Consider the following 19,239-nt stretch of genomic DNA (forward strand, 5'->3'; position numbering starts at 1 on the left):
ACTTTTATTATACCTATGGACCTTGAACTCAGGAATCCATCATTCAATCAATGCTTCTGTCCCCAAAGCTTAGGCCTACCCCAACACTAATTCCAACTTCCATTTAGGTATTGGGACATTGATTTTCCCCAGGAGGTCAACATCTAGCAGATATTAGCTGGTGTCTGCCACTGAGACATTAAAAACTCTGGCTGATTAGACAGGTTGGACATACTTTGAACAGTTTTCCATGTTGACAGTGAGACCCACCTGCCACTTAGATGTCAAAGCTGAAGTTGTATGGTAAAAGCAGAAGATGTAGATGGTTATGTAATTATCTCTTAGACCAGGGATCTGTAAACTGGCCCACCTAACCTTTGTCCTGTGGCTTGTTTTCCCATTTTTTTAAAAGATTGTGAAGAAAAACAGAATACAGGACAGAGCTCAGATATGACCCCCAAAGCATATATTATTTACTCACTGGCTATCTACAGAAAAAGTCCACTAACCTCTGACCTAGACAAAGTTCCCATCAGTGATTTATACCTGTGACATACGGAGCAGGTTAGCTATAGCCTTATAAGAGACATGTGTATTTTATGTAGATGTTCAGATTGGTTCTCTGAATAGATTCAAAATCTACGTTCTAATTTCTTAACAAACTTCTGACTTGTAGGCTGGGGAACAGGCGTGTAGCTTTGAGACACAGCACCTGTTCAGGGGCTGTAATTTGTATGCCTATCGCTGCTGTAGAATAAGCCACATGGTTTCAGGCTTTTGCTTTTCCATCTGACCGGATCATACTATAAACAATACCGTGTGTGTCTGTGTGTGCGTGCGTGCGTGCACACATGTGCACATTTCTTCACAAATTTTTCTTATTTTACTCAGGGGCTTCCTGGTCAGAAAGGCTCTAAAGGTGAACCTGTCCTTGTCCAAGGTAGTTTCAAAGGAATGAAGGTAAGAGCCTTTAAGGCAGACAGCTGAGTAGGCTATAAGCTGAGTTCCCCCAGGATGGAGCACCATATCCAATGAAAACATTTCTGGAACTAGCATCTGCATCTCTATTTAAGGAACAGATCAAGCTGGATTTAAAAAGGATCTGGAACTTTTTGTGGTGGAAACATTGACAGAAATGTTTGCAACCATATTGTCAAAGAGATTTGCTTTGTCAGAGCAAGACCGAAAATAGGGGACAAATCAGCAAACAAACAGTGCACATGGGTGTCATTTTCCTTGACAGGCCAAGATATTTCCTGAAGGCAGATACCTTTGGTCTACTCCAGAATCCTTGATGTCTGAATACCTCGGTTTGAAGCCACATGTGTCTCTACCCATTTTAGCATGGCCACCAGTCCAGGATCATAGTTCCGCCCTTTTCTCTATCTGCACACCAGCCCATCACCCTTGCTGGGCCCCTGGCTGTCTGCAAAAATTGTCCATCAACTCTGTAGCTGGCTAGAAACTTTCATCTCTTCCTAGAATTGACAAGAACCTTCTGTATTCTTGTGGCTGTATTCTTGATGTAGGCTGCCTAGTATCCTGTGGGCCTTCAGTAAATTCTGGTGCCAGAGGATCGACCCTAATCCCTTGCAGAGTGGGGTAGGAGTCCATCATTTCCCTGGGAGCAGACAGGAACCTATTGTGTCCAATATGGGAGGGGAAGATGTACCCAAGCTCACTTAGCTGGAGTTGGTACCTTTCTGCCCTCTACCCATGCACAAAGCTGGAGATACTGGAAGTCTTCCAGTATCTCCAGCTCTTTAGAAGGCAGTGATGGGTTTACATAGCTGGGAAATGAAGAATGTACAGGGTTTGGGTTTTTGATGATAGTGGGAATGGCATGTTAGACTTGGAAAGGACTTTACTTTTATTTTTTATAAAGAAAAACTTTCTTTTCAGCATAAGAGGTACACAGAGCATATACAGTACACGCCAACAGAAGTTTAAAAAGTGCATTATGCATCTTTGACGGCCAAATTCACAGTATAAAAGATACTGCCTTTTAAATATATAATATTAAAAAACAAAAAGAAAAAATATAATAAAACTCATTGATTTAATAATGCAGCACCCTGGAACCTACCTGCAGCTTCTGAAAGCCAAAGGGCAGCCCATCTTGGGAAGCTCCTGATTGGGAGAGGGATGGTCTGTACCTGCATTTTGTTGCAAAGAGCTCGGGACACCAAAAGAGGAAAACGGGTGGCCTAGGTGGTAATAAAAGCTCTACTGAAGAGGAGAACAATTGTGTGATGGAGGAATAGGAGAGCGACTGGGCTGTGGTCCAGAGAGGACCTCATGATTCTCGAATTCATGTGGCTCATTTTACAGATAGAAAAACTGAGGTGGCCTGAGGCTCTGTGACTTGCTCACAGGCGTAAGCCAACTTCCCAAAAGAGCTAAAACCCAGGCAGTGCTCTTCCCAGGTTGCAGAGAGCTGATTTTTTACTGTAAGCCAAGTGGGGTAAGACTAGCAGGTGTCCACATATGGCCATTGTTGTAGCAAACATTGATTAAGTGGTTTTGCAAAAAATCAAAGAGACCCTGGACCCAGTGGAACACAGTAATTTCCACAGGATAGTTATATTACAGATTCATATGGTGACTTAAGATGCTGCAAAGTAATTAAAACGTAATCAGAGACTATATGCTCTGTTGATTCTCCCTTGAAATGTCTGATCTGCATTGTATACATATGGGCACAGATTCTCTGGGGATGACGGCACATGGCAAGGTAGCTTTGCTTTCTTCCAAAAAGAACAGGAAAATCACCAGCCCACAGAAGCAGTTTCTAATTGATAAGTTCCTAGCAAAGTTGGAAATTAATTAATTCAAGTAAAGAATGAAATCCTGTTCAATCAAGGTTATAATATTTTTCTTCTAGAGTCTAGATTTTTCTTAGAAAAAAAAAGGAAATGGTTGAATATGTCTGATGCATGCATTATTTAAAACACAAGACCTTGACAGAGGAGGCTCAAGCTTCAGCCATGCATTTTTATACCCGTGCATCTTAGGTCAGTTATGTGTAAAATACCACAAACTTAATTTATTCATCTCTTCAATGTCCTGCCTTTGTCTGTTACTCAGGGGGAGCCTGGGCTACCTGGACTGGATGGAATCACTGTAAGTTGTTACCTACGTGTTGAGCTTTCAGTGTTTGTCTGGTTAATAGTTACTGATAGCCCCTTTTCATTCCTCTCCATGGTGTTTGAAGGTCTTCGTAAACCTTCAAGGCAAATCCAGAGGGTTGGAGTAAAACCGATCATTCTATTGACATTTTCAAAATAAGAATGTACTGAAGGGATGGACTGTCCACCTCCAGTGACACGGCAGCAGGCTTTCAGACCTCTCGGCCAGGGACCTGCATCTCTCCCGGGGATGTATCTGGAAGAATCTTGCCTTTCACTGCGCAAGCATTTGCTAAGTTTTCTGTGTGTTCAGAGGGTTACAGGCAAAACAAAAGAAGTGAAACACTCTTCTTTTAAAAGGTATTCCATAGAGAAATTCCTTTTAGGGATTCAATAATAGTGAGTCCATGAAAGTCCATGAGTTGTAGTAATAAGAGCTTTGTTTTACCTTGACTTTCCACATTGTCACCACTTGCCTTTGAAGTAGCTTTAAAAAGGCCCCTTCTCTCTTCCTCTTTTCCTGTATCAGGCTTCCTTCTTTTCTTCTTCCATTCCAGAACAGATATTGAGCTCCTACCATCAGCAAAGGGCCCTGAGTGATCTCTGAAACAATGCAGACATGGTCTCTGCACGCACACGCACACACACACACAGACACACACACACACACACACACACACACACACTCACACACAGAGCCACCTCCCACCCCAGGATGTGAAAAACTAGTAGGAGTGTGGAGTAAAAATTCCACAACAGCGTCAAAGAAAGGGATGCTGTCCACCTAAGGCTACATCACTAAGAGAAGATAGCCTCTAAGAAAGGTGAGTGATATTTAGGCTGGCTGGCAATGGGAGGAAGCTTTCTAAGCAGAGAGAGTATGTGAGAAAAGGTGGGCAATAAGCAAGATCTGTGCAGGCACGCTTGTAAACAGAGATGAATGAGGACCAAGAGCACAGAGGTCTCCTAAAGTGGAACGGCATTGGCTTAGATCATGGGTTAACCACATTTGTGGAAGAACATGCAGTATATTTGCTCCATAACTTCTCCTGGAGATGCATTTCCCTGCCCTCAAAGATACAGTGTTTGTCTGCATATCCAGACATGTTAAATAAACCGCTTAGCTTTAGGGAGGGAGGGTTCATGGCTGGATAAGAGATTCGTGGTCAGTAAGGAGACGATGGGTTATTAGTTATTGTCAGAGCAATGTTCTACTCTCATATATTTCTAGGGAACCTGCGAACCCCTACTCTCTCTCCCTCCTAAGTCTTGATTTCACTTAATCTCTCCATCCTTCACCTAAGCACAATCACCTTATCACTTATCATTAAACTTATAACTTATCATTAAAACTAGGGAGCATACCATCTTTCCCCATACCATCTTTCTCTTCAGATTTCATTCTCTCACTTTTAATATTGTCATCATATAGTTCAAAATATTTTCTAGTTTTCCTTCTGATTTTTTTTTGACCCATGGGGATTGATGGTGGTTAATTTCCAAATATTTGGTGACTTTCCAGATATCTTTGTGTTATTGGTTTCTAGTCTGATTTTATTGCAGTTAGAGAGTACCCTCTGGATAGTTCCATGCTTTAAATTTGTTGAGGTTATTTTATGGCCCCACTTATGGAACTCTCTTGGTGAATGTACCATATGTACTTGAAAAGAGTATGTGTTGAGCTGGTTGAGGGTATAGTGATCTAAAAAATATGCATTAGGTCAAAGTAGTTAATGTGATTTGGATCTTCTTTTTCCTTACTTTTTTGTTCAGTTGTTCTATTAATTACTGAAGGAGGGATGTTCAAATCTCCATCTAGAATCGTGAACTTATCTATTTCTCCTTACAGTTCCATCAGTCTTTGCTTTGTGTGTTTTGAAGCTCGGCTATTAAGTGTATGCACATCAAAGATTGTTATATCTTCTTGATGAATTGAACTATGTTACTGTTACAAAGCACTCCCTCTTTATCCCTAGTAATATTCTTTGTCTTGAAGTCAATTTTATCTGATAGTGATATAACTGTTTTTTTTCTTTTTTAAGTTTTTGGCTTTTTCATAACTTTAATATGAAAGTTTTCAAATAGAGAGCAAAGTTGAACCAAGTTTTCAGTGAATAGCTATACCATTAGTACTTTACCTGCTTTATCACACTTCCATCCATCAATCCATCTTAGTTTTGCTGCATTTCAAAGTTAACTGCAGACAATAATACTCCTACCCCTAAATGCTACAGCATGGCTATCATTAGCTAGACTTCAAAATTTGTTTACAGTTTTTCCTTTCCTGTAAAATTTACATATAATGAAATACACAAATCTTAAATGTTCATTTGCTGCATTCTGACAAATAAACATTTCCGTGTAATTCAACCCCTCCTAAGGTGTAGACCATTCCCATCACCTCAGAAACTCCACCCTGCAATGCAAGGTGTGGGGGTTTAATCCCTGCTCGTGGAGCTAAGATCCCACATACCCCATGGCCAAAAAACCAAAATGTAAAACAGAAGCAATGTTGGAACAAATTCAATAAAGACTTTAAAAATGGTCCATGTCAAAAATATCTTGAAAAAAAAAGAGGAAGTTCTCTCCTGCTCCTTCCCAGTCAACCCACATCAAAGGCAATCACTGTTCTGATGTTTTTTCTATCATAAATAAGGTTTTCCTATTCTAGAACTTCATACAAAGGGAATAATATATATGTAGCCTTTGGGGTCTGGCTTCTTTCACTTAGAACAGAACTTTTGAGATTCATTCTCTTTGTTTAATATATCAATAATTTGTTACTTTCTATTGTTGAGTACTTATTCCACTATATAGATGTATTGGGTTTTTTAAATCAGTTATTCTATCACTGGATACCTGGGACATTTCCAATTTTTAAAAAATTTTATTGATGTATAGTTGATTTATGATGTATTAATTTCTATTGTATAGCAAAGTGACTCAGGTATATATATATATAATATATATATATATATACACACATACACATTCTTATTTCATATTTCTTTTCCACTATGGTTCGTCACAGGATGTTGAATATAGTTCCCAATGCTATACAGTAGGACCTGGTTGTTTATCCATCCTGTATATAACATTCTGCATCTCCTAATCCCAAACTCCCAGTCCATCCCTCCCCTACCCCCTCCTCCTTGGCAACCACAAGTTTGTTCTCTATATCTGTAAGTCTGTTTTTGTTTCATAGATGTGTTGATTTGCATTGTGTTTTAGATTCCACATATAAGTGATATCATATGGTATTTGTCTTCCTCTGTCTGACTTACTTCACTTAGTACGATAATCTCTAGGTCCATCCATGTTGCTGCAAATGGCATTATCTCATTTTTATGGCTGAGTAATATTCCATGATATTAATATACCACAACTTCTTTATCCATTCATCTGATATTTCCACTTTTTAAGTATTCTAAATAAAGCTGCTATGAACATTCTTGTGTGATTCTTATGGGTATATTTTCCCTGAGAAACTGTCTTACTTCTTTGACTTTGGTAAAAACTTTCCTCTTTAGGGCCCACAAGGAACACCCGGATCTCCAGGAGCTGTAGGACCCATAGGACCACCAGGATTGCAAGTAAGACTGGCCTAAATCTACCATGTGATCATAGCGTTTGCATGAATGCTTTCCCCTGGATTAAAAGCCTATGTAAATGTAGGCCTTCCTAGTGGAGAAAGGCAGTTTCCATTCTTGGAGGTTTAAGTGAAGCATGTTCTTATAAGGAGCTATTTGTAACCTTTATTTATCAGAATCTCTGACCATCTACTCTGGGCCTCCAAAGCCTCCTAGTCTAGCTCAACCTAAAGTATATCCCAAGGATGGCTAATACCCAGCACATCTATTGTGACCTTCCATTCCCCTCATCCATGATAAACGTTGCTAATTAATCATACCACCAGCACCATCACCCACCCTGAGCACAGAAGCAACTTCAAAATCTTTCTCAACACTTCACCTTGGAGAGCTCTTCCCACCTACCTATTTTCCATCACTGATTCTAGGAAGAACATAGCCAGTTATCTGTGTGGTACCCAGAAAGCCTCTCTCCAGTATGTGAAAACCCACCCCTGATCAGTTTGAATTACTTTCACCAAAACTCATCATTTAAAATTGTCGGGCCTACCTAATGGGAAGAATGACACATGAAGTCTTCATTACCTTAGCATGACTGTTATCAGGTCAATTGGGGAAATTTCAAAGGAAATGTTTAAAAAAAAAAGGAACTCTGGGGAGAAGGAGCTAGAATCTGCTACACCAAAGCAGGGCCACACCACGCTGGTAGGGGACTTACCCTCAGTGACTCTCAACATGCCTATGTTCTTTGGGGCTGAAATTAAAAAGAGCTAACTCTTTCTTTTCTCTTTTAATCCAGGGTCCTCCTGGCCCCCCTGGTTTCCCTGGTCCTGATGTAAGTATACTTTGTCTTGGGTCACTTGACCTCCTACCACTAAGTACGCTAGTTTCCCCAGAGATATTTCTTGTCTTGTTAAACATACTCTGGTTAAAAAAAATAAAGACTGCATTCCAATTTAAATTCCTGAAACTTATTTAATAATTGATTTTGTTTTTCTTCCCTGCATCCCTGTGCCCCAGGGGAATATGGGGTTAGGTTTCCAAGGAGAGAAAGGAGTCAAGGTAAATAGATTTTGGAACATACACTGCTTTTCCATGTGCTTCAAGAAGTGTCTCTAGTTGCACATGTGTGCCTGCTTGTGTTGGGGGCTTTGGATCTTTGCCTTGGAAAGTGAACATTTCCCATCCCTCATGAGTCCTCTGGTGGGTTTCCTTGAGGGTTGCATGGGCACACATAGGCTCTTGTGGTCTTTTTCCTTCAAAATATTGTAGTCTTCCTGCTTCCTACTGTGAAGTGTACATGTCTGATGAACGTACTCTCTTGACATATATTTTATCTTCCTTCCACCTGGATATTTCCCTACTGATTTGTATTATATTGTGTCATTTTCTCTTTCCTTTTGTCTGCTTCTCTTCTCTCCATCCTTCCTCCTTCTCCCCCTCCATCTCCTCCCTCTCTCCTTCTTAACCTTCTCTCATCATTCCCTTTTATTTTCCTTCCCTCATTCCCTTTTATTTTCCTTCCCTCATTCTCCTACTAATATTTCCCTCTATAGAAACTGTAAAGTCATTTAGGAGCCTCAAGGGAGACTGGGAGCTTGCCCTCCCCTTCCTTGGTGGCTGCCTCTTGTAGCTTGTTGGCTGCCACTGTCTTCAAGGAGCAAATCCAGTCTTCAGTGTTCCAACACAGACTTTACTGCCTCTGCTTGTGCTCTTGGCAAAGATTGGACCAATTAGAGTCTGATCACTGTTGTCAGGAGGTTGCCATTCACCTTGCTCAAACCCCTTTTTGGCTTACTTCTAAACACCCTTTCATGCATGACCATGGAAACCGTGAACCTGCTGTTTCCTTTCATCCATTTCACGTCCTCCCTCTGCAGTGCTGGTACAGAATGCATTTGGTCAGGCTTATAATTCTTTTCACCTCTTGGGACTGGTAGTTTTGGTTCCTCATTGCTGCAAGGGTGAGGGTGAAGAGGCTAAAGTCATGGACAGTTTATCTGTGAATTATATCTGGAGGACAAACCTACCCTCTGGAGAAATGGTCTGTGTGGTGTCTGCTTTGTTTAATGTTTCGTTTGATCTTACAGGGAGATGTTGGCCTGCCTGGTCCTGCAGGACCCCCACCATCTACTGGAGAACTAGAATTCATGGGATTTCCCAAAGGGAAGAAAGGATCCAAGGTAGTGAACATTTAAGAACAAGTTAATAAGTCTGTCCCTATTAATACTAGAGTTCAACTCTAATAACCAGACTATACTAAGATAGAAGGTTCTGGGTAATGCATTTTTGTTTGAAAGTAAAGATAAAACCTCCTTTGTTCTGTCCCTTGTGAAAATTTTATAGAGTCTGTTTTCTGGTATATGGTTATGAGTGTGCCTGGGTTTCTGAATAATCATTCAGGTGCTGTTCTCTGTGTTTCAGTTTTGTAGGTTCAGTTATCAAGATGCTAAATAACTTAAAACAAACATTAAATAGTTGAGTTTTTTTCCTCCTAACTAACAACTCTCTCAATACTTACATTGTCCCCAAAGTGCTATAACAGAACAATAGGGTATAATGGTTGCTCTTGAGTTATCCTCTTAAAGAAGCTATTTGCCCTCAGAACTTGACCCTGCATACAGGGTCACCCCATCACCAAGTGGCAGTAGATGCCCTACTTCACCTGATCTGAACTACCAAGGCTGAACCTGTTTAAGTGAGATATTTTATAATCTATATTTTGATATGAGTGTAGACCTGGTTGTATTTGAATGGCTGTTTCCTATTAATCTGTGCAGATATCTTTTAGTAACCTGCATTCCACTCCTTCCTGGGGATCCCTTTAGTTTTGTGATCGATCCTGTACCTGTGGTCAAAGGAAGTGTTTTGTCCCATTTCTTTGTGGAAGCAACAGCTCCAGGCATTCTCCAGGTTTACAGGAAGTAATCATTGTTTTGGGAACAGTTTGGGAGCATATGAAAAATTCCCTGCCTTCCTAACTATTCCCAAACCTTAAGGAGCCCCTTTAGGGTACTAATCGGTAAATTAGCATATCAAGGAAAGACAGATTAGAGTATTATGCAGCACTTTCCAAACTGTAATCATTACTCTTTTCCCAAAACCACTGATGTCTTTGCAGCCAGTAATTTGCTAGAGAAAATCGCACTTAACAGCTTCTTCCACTGGAAAGAAAACAGATGATCATCTTTTCTGCCTCCCAATTAACCTGGGCATTTGAGATTCTGTTTTGGATAGTTTTTTTTTTCCCCTGCCATGGACTTTGGTCCTTTCCACACCACAAAAGGCTCCTTAAATTTAGACATCCTGGTGTAGTTACTAGTTGTGGAGCCTGGGCAATCTGCATCAGCATCTGGCATCCCAAACATCCCTATGGTTCCCCACTGCCCATCCAAGTAACTCAAGGGAGCCATCTCCTTTATGTTCACTGCTGCCTGCTGCTACTCACTGAGCTTTGGTTGATTTTCCAGGGTGAACCAGGGCCTCAGGGCTTCCCAGGAATAAGTGGTCCACCTGGTCTGCCGGTAAGTCTCCCTATTTGGTCAACATGCATTTGAGGATCTGATTGGACAACAGCTATACAAATAAAAAGCAAACAGAAATACTTTCCTCCTATGGTTATTGTAGAGAATTTAACCGTCTTCATTGTTAGAAGGCATTTAAGGACATGTTCTTGTTTTTCAAATCCATGGGGACATTAGGTTCTTCATATGACTATATAGCTTAGAGGATATTATCTCAAACCCTAGAGTTGAAACAGACCTATAGACTTGACTTCTGATTTCACCAGTTTCTGGCTATGTGACAAGTTTCTTAACTTTTCTAAGCCTCAGTTTCCTAACCTACCAAAAAAAGGGGGAAAATAATGGGGTGGTTATAAGGATTAAAGGAGATAATATGCATGAAAAGGACTTAATAAAGGCCTGGCACTTATCAATTGTTCAGTAAATGGTAATGATAGTGATCCTTTTTTCACTTTCCTAAATGCCCTTGTATCTTAGATATTTTTACCCAACAAATATTTTTTGAGGGCCTCTATATGCCAGGCCTTCTGCTGGACTCTGAAGCTCAAACAGTAAATAACAATCAGATAGGTACGAGTCCCTGACCTTGAGGAAAGTATATTCAAAGGGCAGAGGGGTAAGGGAGGGGAGAGAATTAACAAGTAAACAAATGAATGGAGAACAAGTTCCTATCATGGTAAGTGATACATAGATGATAAAAAGGGGTCAAAGTGATGGAGTGTGGATGGGGAATGGAATTGGTTACTTCGGACAGAGTGGTCAAGAAGGGCCTGTCTGAGGAGGTGCTTATTATAAGGGAGTAAGTCATGTGGAAGTTTTGGAAGAGTGTTTCTGGCCAAGAGAACCACAGTGCCAAGACCCTGAGGAACAGCAAGAAGTAGGTGGGTGGAGAAGAGTGAGCAAGGCTAATGACCAGAAAAAGAGGCAGGAGCCAGGTCATGGAGACTTTTGTAGGTCAAATGTGGCTTTTATGTTAAATGTAATGGGAAGCCATTGGAAGGCTCTGACTTGTATTTTTAAGAAGATCTCTCTTAAAAAAAAAAAAAAAAGAAGAAGATCTCTCTTTGTGGTAGTGGGAAGTGGAGGGGGGTAATGGAAGATGGGGGGAGGAGCGGGGGTCAGCAAACAGAGGCTACTGTGACAGTGCAGGTGAGAAATGGTGATGTCTTGGACTAAAATGGAAAATGGAAAGAAGTACATGAATTCAAAATGTAAAAAGTTGAAATTTCTTGTTCTAGAACATTTTAAACATATACAAAGTGAAGAGAATGGCATAATGATCCCCCTGTGTCCCCATCACCTGGCTTCAATAATTAGCAACTCATGGCCAATCTGAAGCCAGTAACAGACATAGCACTTCACTGCAAACACCTCAGTATTTCTGAGATAAGGACTTTTTAAAGACATCATGATGATTTCATCATCACTAATTAATTATCAGTAATGACTTAACATTCATTATCAGAATTCGTATTCATGATTGTCTCATAAATATATTTTTTAATAATTACCTTGTTCGGAATCAGAATCGAAACAAGGCCAACACACTGCATTTGCTTGATATATCTATTAAACCACACGATGAGTTCTGAAGGAGCTGATGAAATTTCCATGGATTGGGTGTCGGGGTTGGGAGGGAAATGGATAAATCAAAGATGACTAGGCCTGTCCCGGCTGGCTGGAAAAGTGAGAACAGAGGACTCCAATGCTTCCCTGCAGTTCTTTGAAACACTTTGGGTCTCTCCTGGTGGCCAGAAAACCCAGCCAGTAGAGCCAGTGGCACAGGTGGCTTTCATGATGATGGCTACTACTCCATAGAGACACAGCAGCACAGAGAACCATCTGTTCTATGGCTTTGATTTTAATCAACTCAGAATCTAATGAATCAGAAAGGGAAAGAATCCTGATGTTGGAGACAGGATACCTAGACTTCAGCCCCAACCCCAGGTCTGGGACTTTAAGTCTCTGAACCTTTCTGTATATATGTCACATGGCAATGGTCATCTCTCCTGTTTTGAGACCAACTCATGATGTACGTCAGGTTTCTTTGCAAAGTATAAAGCTCTGTTGTCCAATATAATAACCACCAGCCACAAACGCCTACCAGTCCCTTGAAACGTGGCTAGTTTGAAACAAGTTGTGCTGTAAGTATAAAACACACAACAGATTTCCAAACCTCGGTGTGAAGAAAATAATAGAGAATATCTCCTTTTTTAAACAATTTTTACTTCAGTGTTGAAACAATATTTATGATGTGCTGTGCTATGCAATGCTAAGTTGCTTCAGTCATGTCCAACTCTTTACGACCCTGTGGACCGTGGCCCACCTGGCTCCTCTGTCCATGGGATTCTCCAGGCAAGAATACTGGAGTGGATTGCCGCGCTCTCCTCCAGGGGATATTCTCAACCCAGGGATGGAACCTGCATCTCTTACATCTCCTGCATCGGCAGGTGGTTTCTTTACCACTAGCGCCACCTGGGAAGCCCAATATTTATGACATATTTGATCAAATAAAACATTGTTAAATTAATGTCACCTATTTGTTTTACTCTTTAATGAAACTACTAAACAATTGAAAATAACATAGTAGCTCACATTATCTTTTTATTGGGCCACACAGATATAGAATACTTTGCAAGTGGGTTGGGGGATCAAGTCTGTGAGCATTTCACATAGATTCTAGTCACACACATCATCTCTGTGATTTAAGCAAGATGCACTGAGCTTATATCCCTGTACTGATGAGGAAACCATGACCTGAAGAGGTAAAGGGTCTTGTCCAGAGTTATACAGCAAGTTATTAGCAGAACTGAGACAGAAATTCAGTTCTCTTGAATACTAGCCAGTTCCAGGCTTTTTCCTCATACCACACTGCCCCCTACAGTTCAGTTGGTTCTTGTCATGGTGGTGGTGGCTTGTGTGATCTCTGCTGCTCTGCCATTCACTGGCTCCTTCCTTCCTATCCCCTTCCCTGTTCTACCTCAGAGAAGTTCCCCTTCTGCAAGTTCACCCCATTCCCTTTTGCCCTGTAAAAGAAAGACAGACTGACAGCAATGAACAGTGATAAATTGCAATGCCTTTTTAAGCTCAGCATTTCCAGTGTTTCACAGTGTGATCTGACAAATAGAAACCCCAGTTGACTGTAAAGACATCCAAGCTGGAAAAATACCTTTCTTTATATGGTACAGTGTATTTTCAGAGAGTGGGAATCAAGAAACCAGAGTTCTCAGCCCACTTTGGCATGGATTTCACATGCAACCCTGGCCAAATCCTGTAACTCCTTTGCTCCTAATATCTCTATCTGCTTAGTAGAGACATTCATAGGTACCTTCTTGCCTTCTGTCAAAAAAGTTGTAAGAAGAAAGGTGGTAACATGTTTCAGATACTCTGAACTTTTCGAAAGGAACACACTTCTCAAAGCCAGAACCCTCACATCAGCTTTCAGTTATCCACACTCATTGAGAAACAAGACAGCACTGAGGGTAGAAATCTCTAGAGAATCCAAAATGTTCCCTTCAACCATTTGTTTTCTTTCCATTCTAGCCCAGATCTTTGCAGGAGCGACAAGTGGCCAACCTGACTGGTTTAGGCCTCCCCTTCTTTCCCTTGCCCTTTCTGCAGTGACCCAGCATCTCTGCTTTTGTGGCTCAGCCCCAGCTTCACACATTTCACCCCACTGTCCCAGCAACAAACTCACACGTAGGCCACAGGTGCTCTTGTGGAGACTCTCAGTCATTTACCTCTGTGCCCTCCAAGGTGCCAGCTAACACAGGGTAAGGCAACATGGCAGATGGGGGAGAGAGAGAAGAAAACAAAATGGTCCATCCTGAGGTGACTGTTGGGTGGAGCTGAGGCAACTACTGAGCAGGTGGGAGTTCTCCTTCAGTGGAGCCCCAGGCTTTCCAGGCATTTCAGGTAGGTCTTTCAGAGGTGCAGCCCCAACTTGACAGACTTAAGCTAGGCCCCAGGCTCTGGTGCCCTGAGGGGGCAGTAGCAGCAGTGTGACAGGATCAGAGCTGAGGAAGACTGACTTGTCTAACCTCTCAAGTTTCACATCTCAAGTCCTCCTGCAGTGCCAAGCTGAACAGATTCCTGTGGTTTAGCCTCCCCAAAATGACCCCTAAATATGATCACTCCCTGCCCTTCCCCTGTGGCCTTAGCCCCTTTTCAGACTTCAGCCTCCCTCCTGCCTTCCTGCCCTGGTTGTGCAGACGGGCCTCGCCCTTCTCCATGGCCCTTATGGGGGCTGGGAGAGGAGCCCGGGCAGAGGGTGACCACCCTGGCAGCCTGCCTCTTGGGCCAGCAGGTCTCTGAGGACCCAGAGCCAGTGTCTTTCACTCCACAGTGGGGCCTGACACCCCCTGGTTGCAGCCTAGTGTTTGCAGCTCGCCTTTTTCTCATACCACGCTCCTCATCCTGCCGACCCCCCTCAACTCCTGGCCATGTGATTGAAGTTGAGTTTTTACAGAGCCACTAATATCCTTGAACCAAAAATACCAGGAGACCAAGACCCTAGAGAGCAGACCTGCAAACAGCTAAACTAGTTCTCTAATGAGGCGTTCTTGGCCATGGCTGAGAAGAGGTGTGGGAGCAGTGGGTGCAAGTCAGGTCATGACGAGCACTGACTGGGACAGCTTGTTCAGCAGGGCCTTGTATGGGGCCTCCATGTGCTGGGAGACAAGCTGAGTCTACAACCCAATATCTTGCCAAGTCATCTATGTTTTATTGGCTTTAACCCACACACACAAATTGCTTTATAATTTTTTTTTCCTTTTTAAACATTGTGTGTATTTATTTTTGTTCACATTGTAGCTCAAGCTCTCAGACCCTCTCTCTGAGAAAGCAAGAGTCCAGAGGCTCCTTCTGCTTTCTGAAGAAGGCCAAGGCCCTTTTGTCTTTACCACTGTGGACAAGATAGGTGCGGGCTGTGAGATGGTTCCTGGACATTCTTCCCCTCACCCTTTTGAACACTTTTGTTCCCTGGGTCACTGTTCTATTTAGTTCAACAAATATGTATCAGACCACCTTGTGTGTGTTCAGCCTACAGTAACATGCCTTGGAGGAGACAGAAGTGAATGTGATATAGACCTTTTGCTCATAGACTTTCATCTAGAACCCATTTTGGTGCTTGAAGAGTGGGGGCAGCTTGGGCTGCCATGGGCTTCCCTGGTGGTACAGAGGGTAAAGCATCTGCCTGCAATGTGGGACACCTGGGTTCTATCCCCGGGTCGGGAAGATCCCCTGGAGAAGGAAATGGCAACCCACTCCAGTACTCTTGCCCGGAAAATTCCAGGCTGCCATAGCTTCCTTCCATAGGCCAGGGAAGGCTCCATGAAGTGTTTGATTTCAGACGCCAGTAGACACACGCCACCAGGGGGCACCATGCCTTGGTGTCCAATTTGAGCTAAGATTTCAAAGAAGTTTACATTCAGTTTGACCCACAAGCCATTCAAATAGAAATTCTATTCAGCATGAGGGCTGAGCTATTTGACTCCTAACTGTAGATGTAGAAAAGAGAAAAGATAAGTAGGAACCAAAGCCTGCTTTGAATTGGATCCTTAACAGACATACACTCCTCACCTCAACAACCACAAGGACAACAAGAAAAACAACTCACATTAAAAAAAAAAAAGAAAAAAAACTTGGGCCTATAAAGCTAAGGGCTATCCAAACAACTGTACCCATGGGAATGCTGTTAGTATGAAAGAAGAAGGAAAAACTATTCTACAAATGGGTATGGAGCAGTGCTTTTTACAACCAGCTGAGCCAGATCACGTCAAGAGGACAACAGGACGTGTGCCATAACATTTAGTGTCTTTCACAAGCTTCCTTGTGAGAAGATTTCACTGCCTTCTTTACTCTCTTAATAGGCTTAAATGCTATTTTCCAAAATCTAAGCTCCAGAAAGTCCAATTTTAAACACTGACAACAAAGTCACTCAATTACATTTGTCGTGAAATACTTTATCCACTTTAGCAATGAATTCTTCCATATCTCAGGAATATGCTTGCCCTAGACCCAGAGGGGAGGAAGTGCTCTCATTCACTCTGTTTTTGGGATTTCTGCTTGTCCCTAGAAGATCCTCAAGTCATGTTCACGACTGCATGCCCTCACCTCCTGTAAGCAGGGCAGGAGGGGTTGGTGACCATCTTGCAGTCCCTCTGGGAGTGTTCCTAAGGCCTGCAAGGCTCTAGACCATGCCTAGATAGAAATGAGCTTCAGAGGTGGTAAGGAATCCACCTGTCAATGCAGGAGACCTGGGTTCAATCCCTGGGTCGGGAAGATCCCCTGGAGGAGGAAATGGCAACCCACTCCAGTATCCTAGGTTAGGCCTGGAGAATTCCATGGACAGAGAAGCCTGGCAGGCTACAGTCCATGGGGTCACAGAGAGTCAGACATGACTAAGTGACTAACATTTTCACTTTGGATGGAGCCAGGAGACCTATGAGGAAATCAATGTTATAACTTGTGGTTTCTTTTTTCCTTTAGGGATTTGGAATTGCTGGAGAAAAAGGAGAAAAGGGAATTCCTGGTTTGCCAGGACCTAGGGTATGAACGTGGAATATTGCTTGCCTGGATCTATGAAGTCAACTGGTCCATTTTCTTTCTTTCTATTTTTCTGTTTGCATTTTTCTATTATATAACCTGATGTACTCCTAAGCTTCTCTTATTTCTCTTTCTCAACCCTCAGGCAGGTCCCTAAGTCCTCTTCCTCTTCTCTGCCCCACTCCCTTGACTTAGTGGTTCCCTTGAATAAGGAATGATGTACCTTCTACACCAGGGGCTCCTCAGCCCATTTACTCTCTTTTTGTCCTCACATATAATTATCTTCTGGGCTAAAGAATGATGTGAATGATGTGAATGTTTTCCATCCTATCCTGGGAGGGGCAATTTGCAGGAATGCAAGAGAGAGGCCCAAGTGCAATTTTTATAGAACAGAAACCAGCCTGGGAAGTTCTAGAACATAGTGAATTTGAAGTCAATAGTTTTCAATAATAATCTCACTTCAATTGGAGAACTAACTGTTAGCCTCTCTGATTCCTAGCTTCAGGCACTTGGGTCTCAGCTTGTAAACAACTGGCCAACCTTCACCTTAAAGAAGCAACATTTCAGAGAATTAATTCATTGTGTTTTTAGCTTGGTCATGAAGCTTGTTAAGAGTCTTGAGTATTCAGCAATGTTCATCCATTAGGCTGCCATTTCTTTCTCCACTCTCCTCTTCTCCCTTGTCTTGAAAACGTATAATCACCAACAAAGAATGCATTTGGGGTGAGAGACAAGAGGCCCTCCCACAATCTATTTAAAAATCTCATGACTTGGAACTAATGCAGACTAAGTATAATACCACCCAGCCCTTCTACCAAATTCCACCTACTACTTAAAATGTTTCCATTTATTTAGCTCTTTAAAAATTCCCTGTGCCTCTATTCAGCCTGATGGATTAGTGCATAGAGAGAAGTCATTAAGCCAAGTCTAGGAACATTCTCTTACCTGATTTTAGGGGCTGCTAAATCCTGAACTCAGTGGGAGAGCTTTGTTATGTAAGTCTAGTGGCTTTGTCTACTGTGGGCTATTAATCTTTCTAAGGTACCTCTATTCTCTTTACAGGGTCCCATGGGTTTAGAAGGAGTCCAAGGCCCTCCAGGGAGTCAGGTATTTTGGCTAATATCATTAAAGTCTCAGTGTATAAAATCCTGACCAGAAGACTCTCCTACTTTATTTAACATGACCATCGATCCAAAGGGAAACACCGCTTATAATGCAAATTGTCTGCCTCTATTTGCTTGATAGAATCTCAGCCACTCACTTCTTTTGTTTTTACCCAAGAAGATGAGTGTGCAGTAAATTTGGTGCCATAATGCAGTCATACATCTTTAACACGATATCAGGGCCACGCCAGTTTATATTCATCTCTAGCTTTGTGGTCCTTGTACCCACTAACATGCAAGTTGGCCACCTAGCACCATAATTGCTTCCTGAAATATTTTATGGCTTCCAGAGTCAGGTACAATCCATGCATGTTCTGGAATGCCAGCCAAAATCTCTGTGCCATTTGTCTTGGACTAATCCAAAAACCAACCTCTCTTATGCTCTTAGACACTCAATTTAGTTGTAACTGTGTTTCTTTCACAGGGCAGGAAGGGGTCTTCAGGTTTCCCTGGGCTTAATGGATTCCCAGGAATTAAGGTAACGCTGGTGGGAGGTGAAAATCCAGGATTGGGAAGGTGGAAGGGTAAGGAATTATTAGTATAAATGCTATTTTGTCCATTTGGGCTGCTATAACAAAATATCACAGACTGGGTGGCTTATAAACAAGAGAAATTTATTCCTCATAGTTCTGGAGGCTGGAAATCTGACATCAGAGTGCCAGTATGGTTGAGTTCTGGTGACGATCCTCTTCTGGCTTGCAAACTGCCTACTTGTAACAGTGTCCTCAAAGTGGAAGGGACAAGCTAGCTCCTAATGGTGGGAGCTCTGCCCTCATGACCTAGACACTTCCCAAAGTCCTCACCACCTAATATTATCACCTTGGGCATTCGGTTTTCAACATGAATTTTCAGGGGACACAAACATTTAGATCATAGCACATGCCTACATAATGAGATGGGATATTTTTTAGTGTTTTGATATTTTAGATGTCACCCATTTTACCCCAAATGCATACAAGCTACTTTGAACACACTAAGTTGATGACCATTCCTTAGACACGACTTGATCAGTGGTAGACGAAAAAGTGGCGGTCACGGTGTGGGAGCAAATCCATCCGTACAAGGAGAAATATTCTATTCTTGATATCATTTAGAATGAGCAACTCTGGGGTTTTGTTATCATTCTTAAATTCTTTCAGACAATGCACCCCCCTTACTGCCTGAACCTGGGGCAGGTGGCTCCTGCCACCCCACCCTGGATATGCCACTTTATCCAATTCTGGTACCTGAGTCCCTCTTTTGAGAAAAGTAGGACTCTTTTAATTTCTTCAGCTTGATGTCATCCAATAACAAGGGCAGTGACAGTAGC

The 19,239-nt window shown here is 42.1% G+C and overlaps 1 protein-coding gene across 1 annotated transcript in view; it reads left to right on the top strand.

Annotated features, from left to right (window-relative positions):
- The window catches only part of COL4A6 (collagen type IV alpha 6 chain), a 191,758-nt gene that overhangs the window by 134,585 nt on the left and 37,934 nt on the right, over nt 1-19,239 (top strand). The window contains exons 6-15 of the mRNA XM_065916897.1: nt 871-939; nt 3,067-3,102; nt 6,638-6,700; nt 7,497-7,532; nt 7,718-7,759; nt 8,788-8,880; nt 10,168-10,221; nt 16,711-16,770; nt 17,830-17,874; nt 18,355-18,408. Of these exons, the coding sequence (XP_065772969.1) occupies nt 871-939; nt 3,067-3,102; nt 6,638-6,700; nt 7,497-7,532; nt 7,718-7,759; nt 8,788-8,880; nt 10,168-10,221; nt 16,711-16,770; nt 17,830-17,874; nt 18,355-18,408 (552 nt within the window). The remainder of the gene's footprint in view (nt 1-870; nt 940-3,066; nt 3,103-6,637; nt 6,701-7,496; nt 7,533-7,717; nt 7,760-8,787; nt 8,881-10,167; nt 10,222-16,710; nt 16,771-17,829; nt 17,875-18,354; nt 18,409-19,239) is intronic.

The sequence above is a fragment of the Muntiacus reevesi genome, chromosome X (genome assembly GCF_963930625.1).
Source record: "Muntiacus reevesi chromosome X, mMunRee1.1, whole genome shotgun sequence".
NCBI classification, from domain to species: domain Eukaryota; kingdom Metazoa; phylum Chordata; class Mammalia; order Artiodactyla; family Cervidae; genus Muntiacus; species Muntiacus reevesi.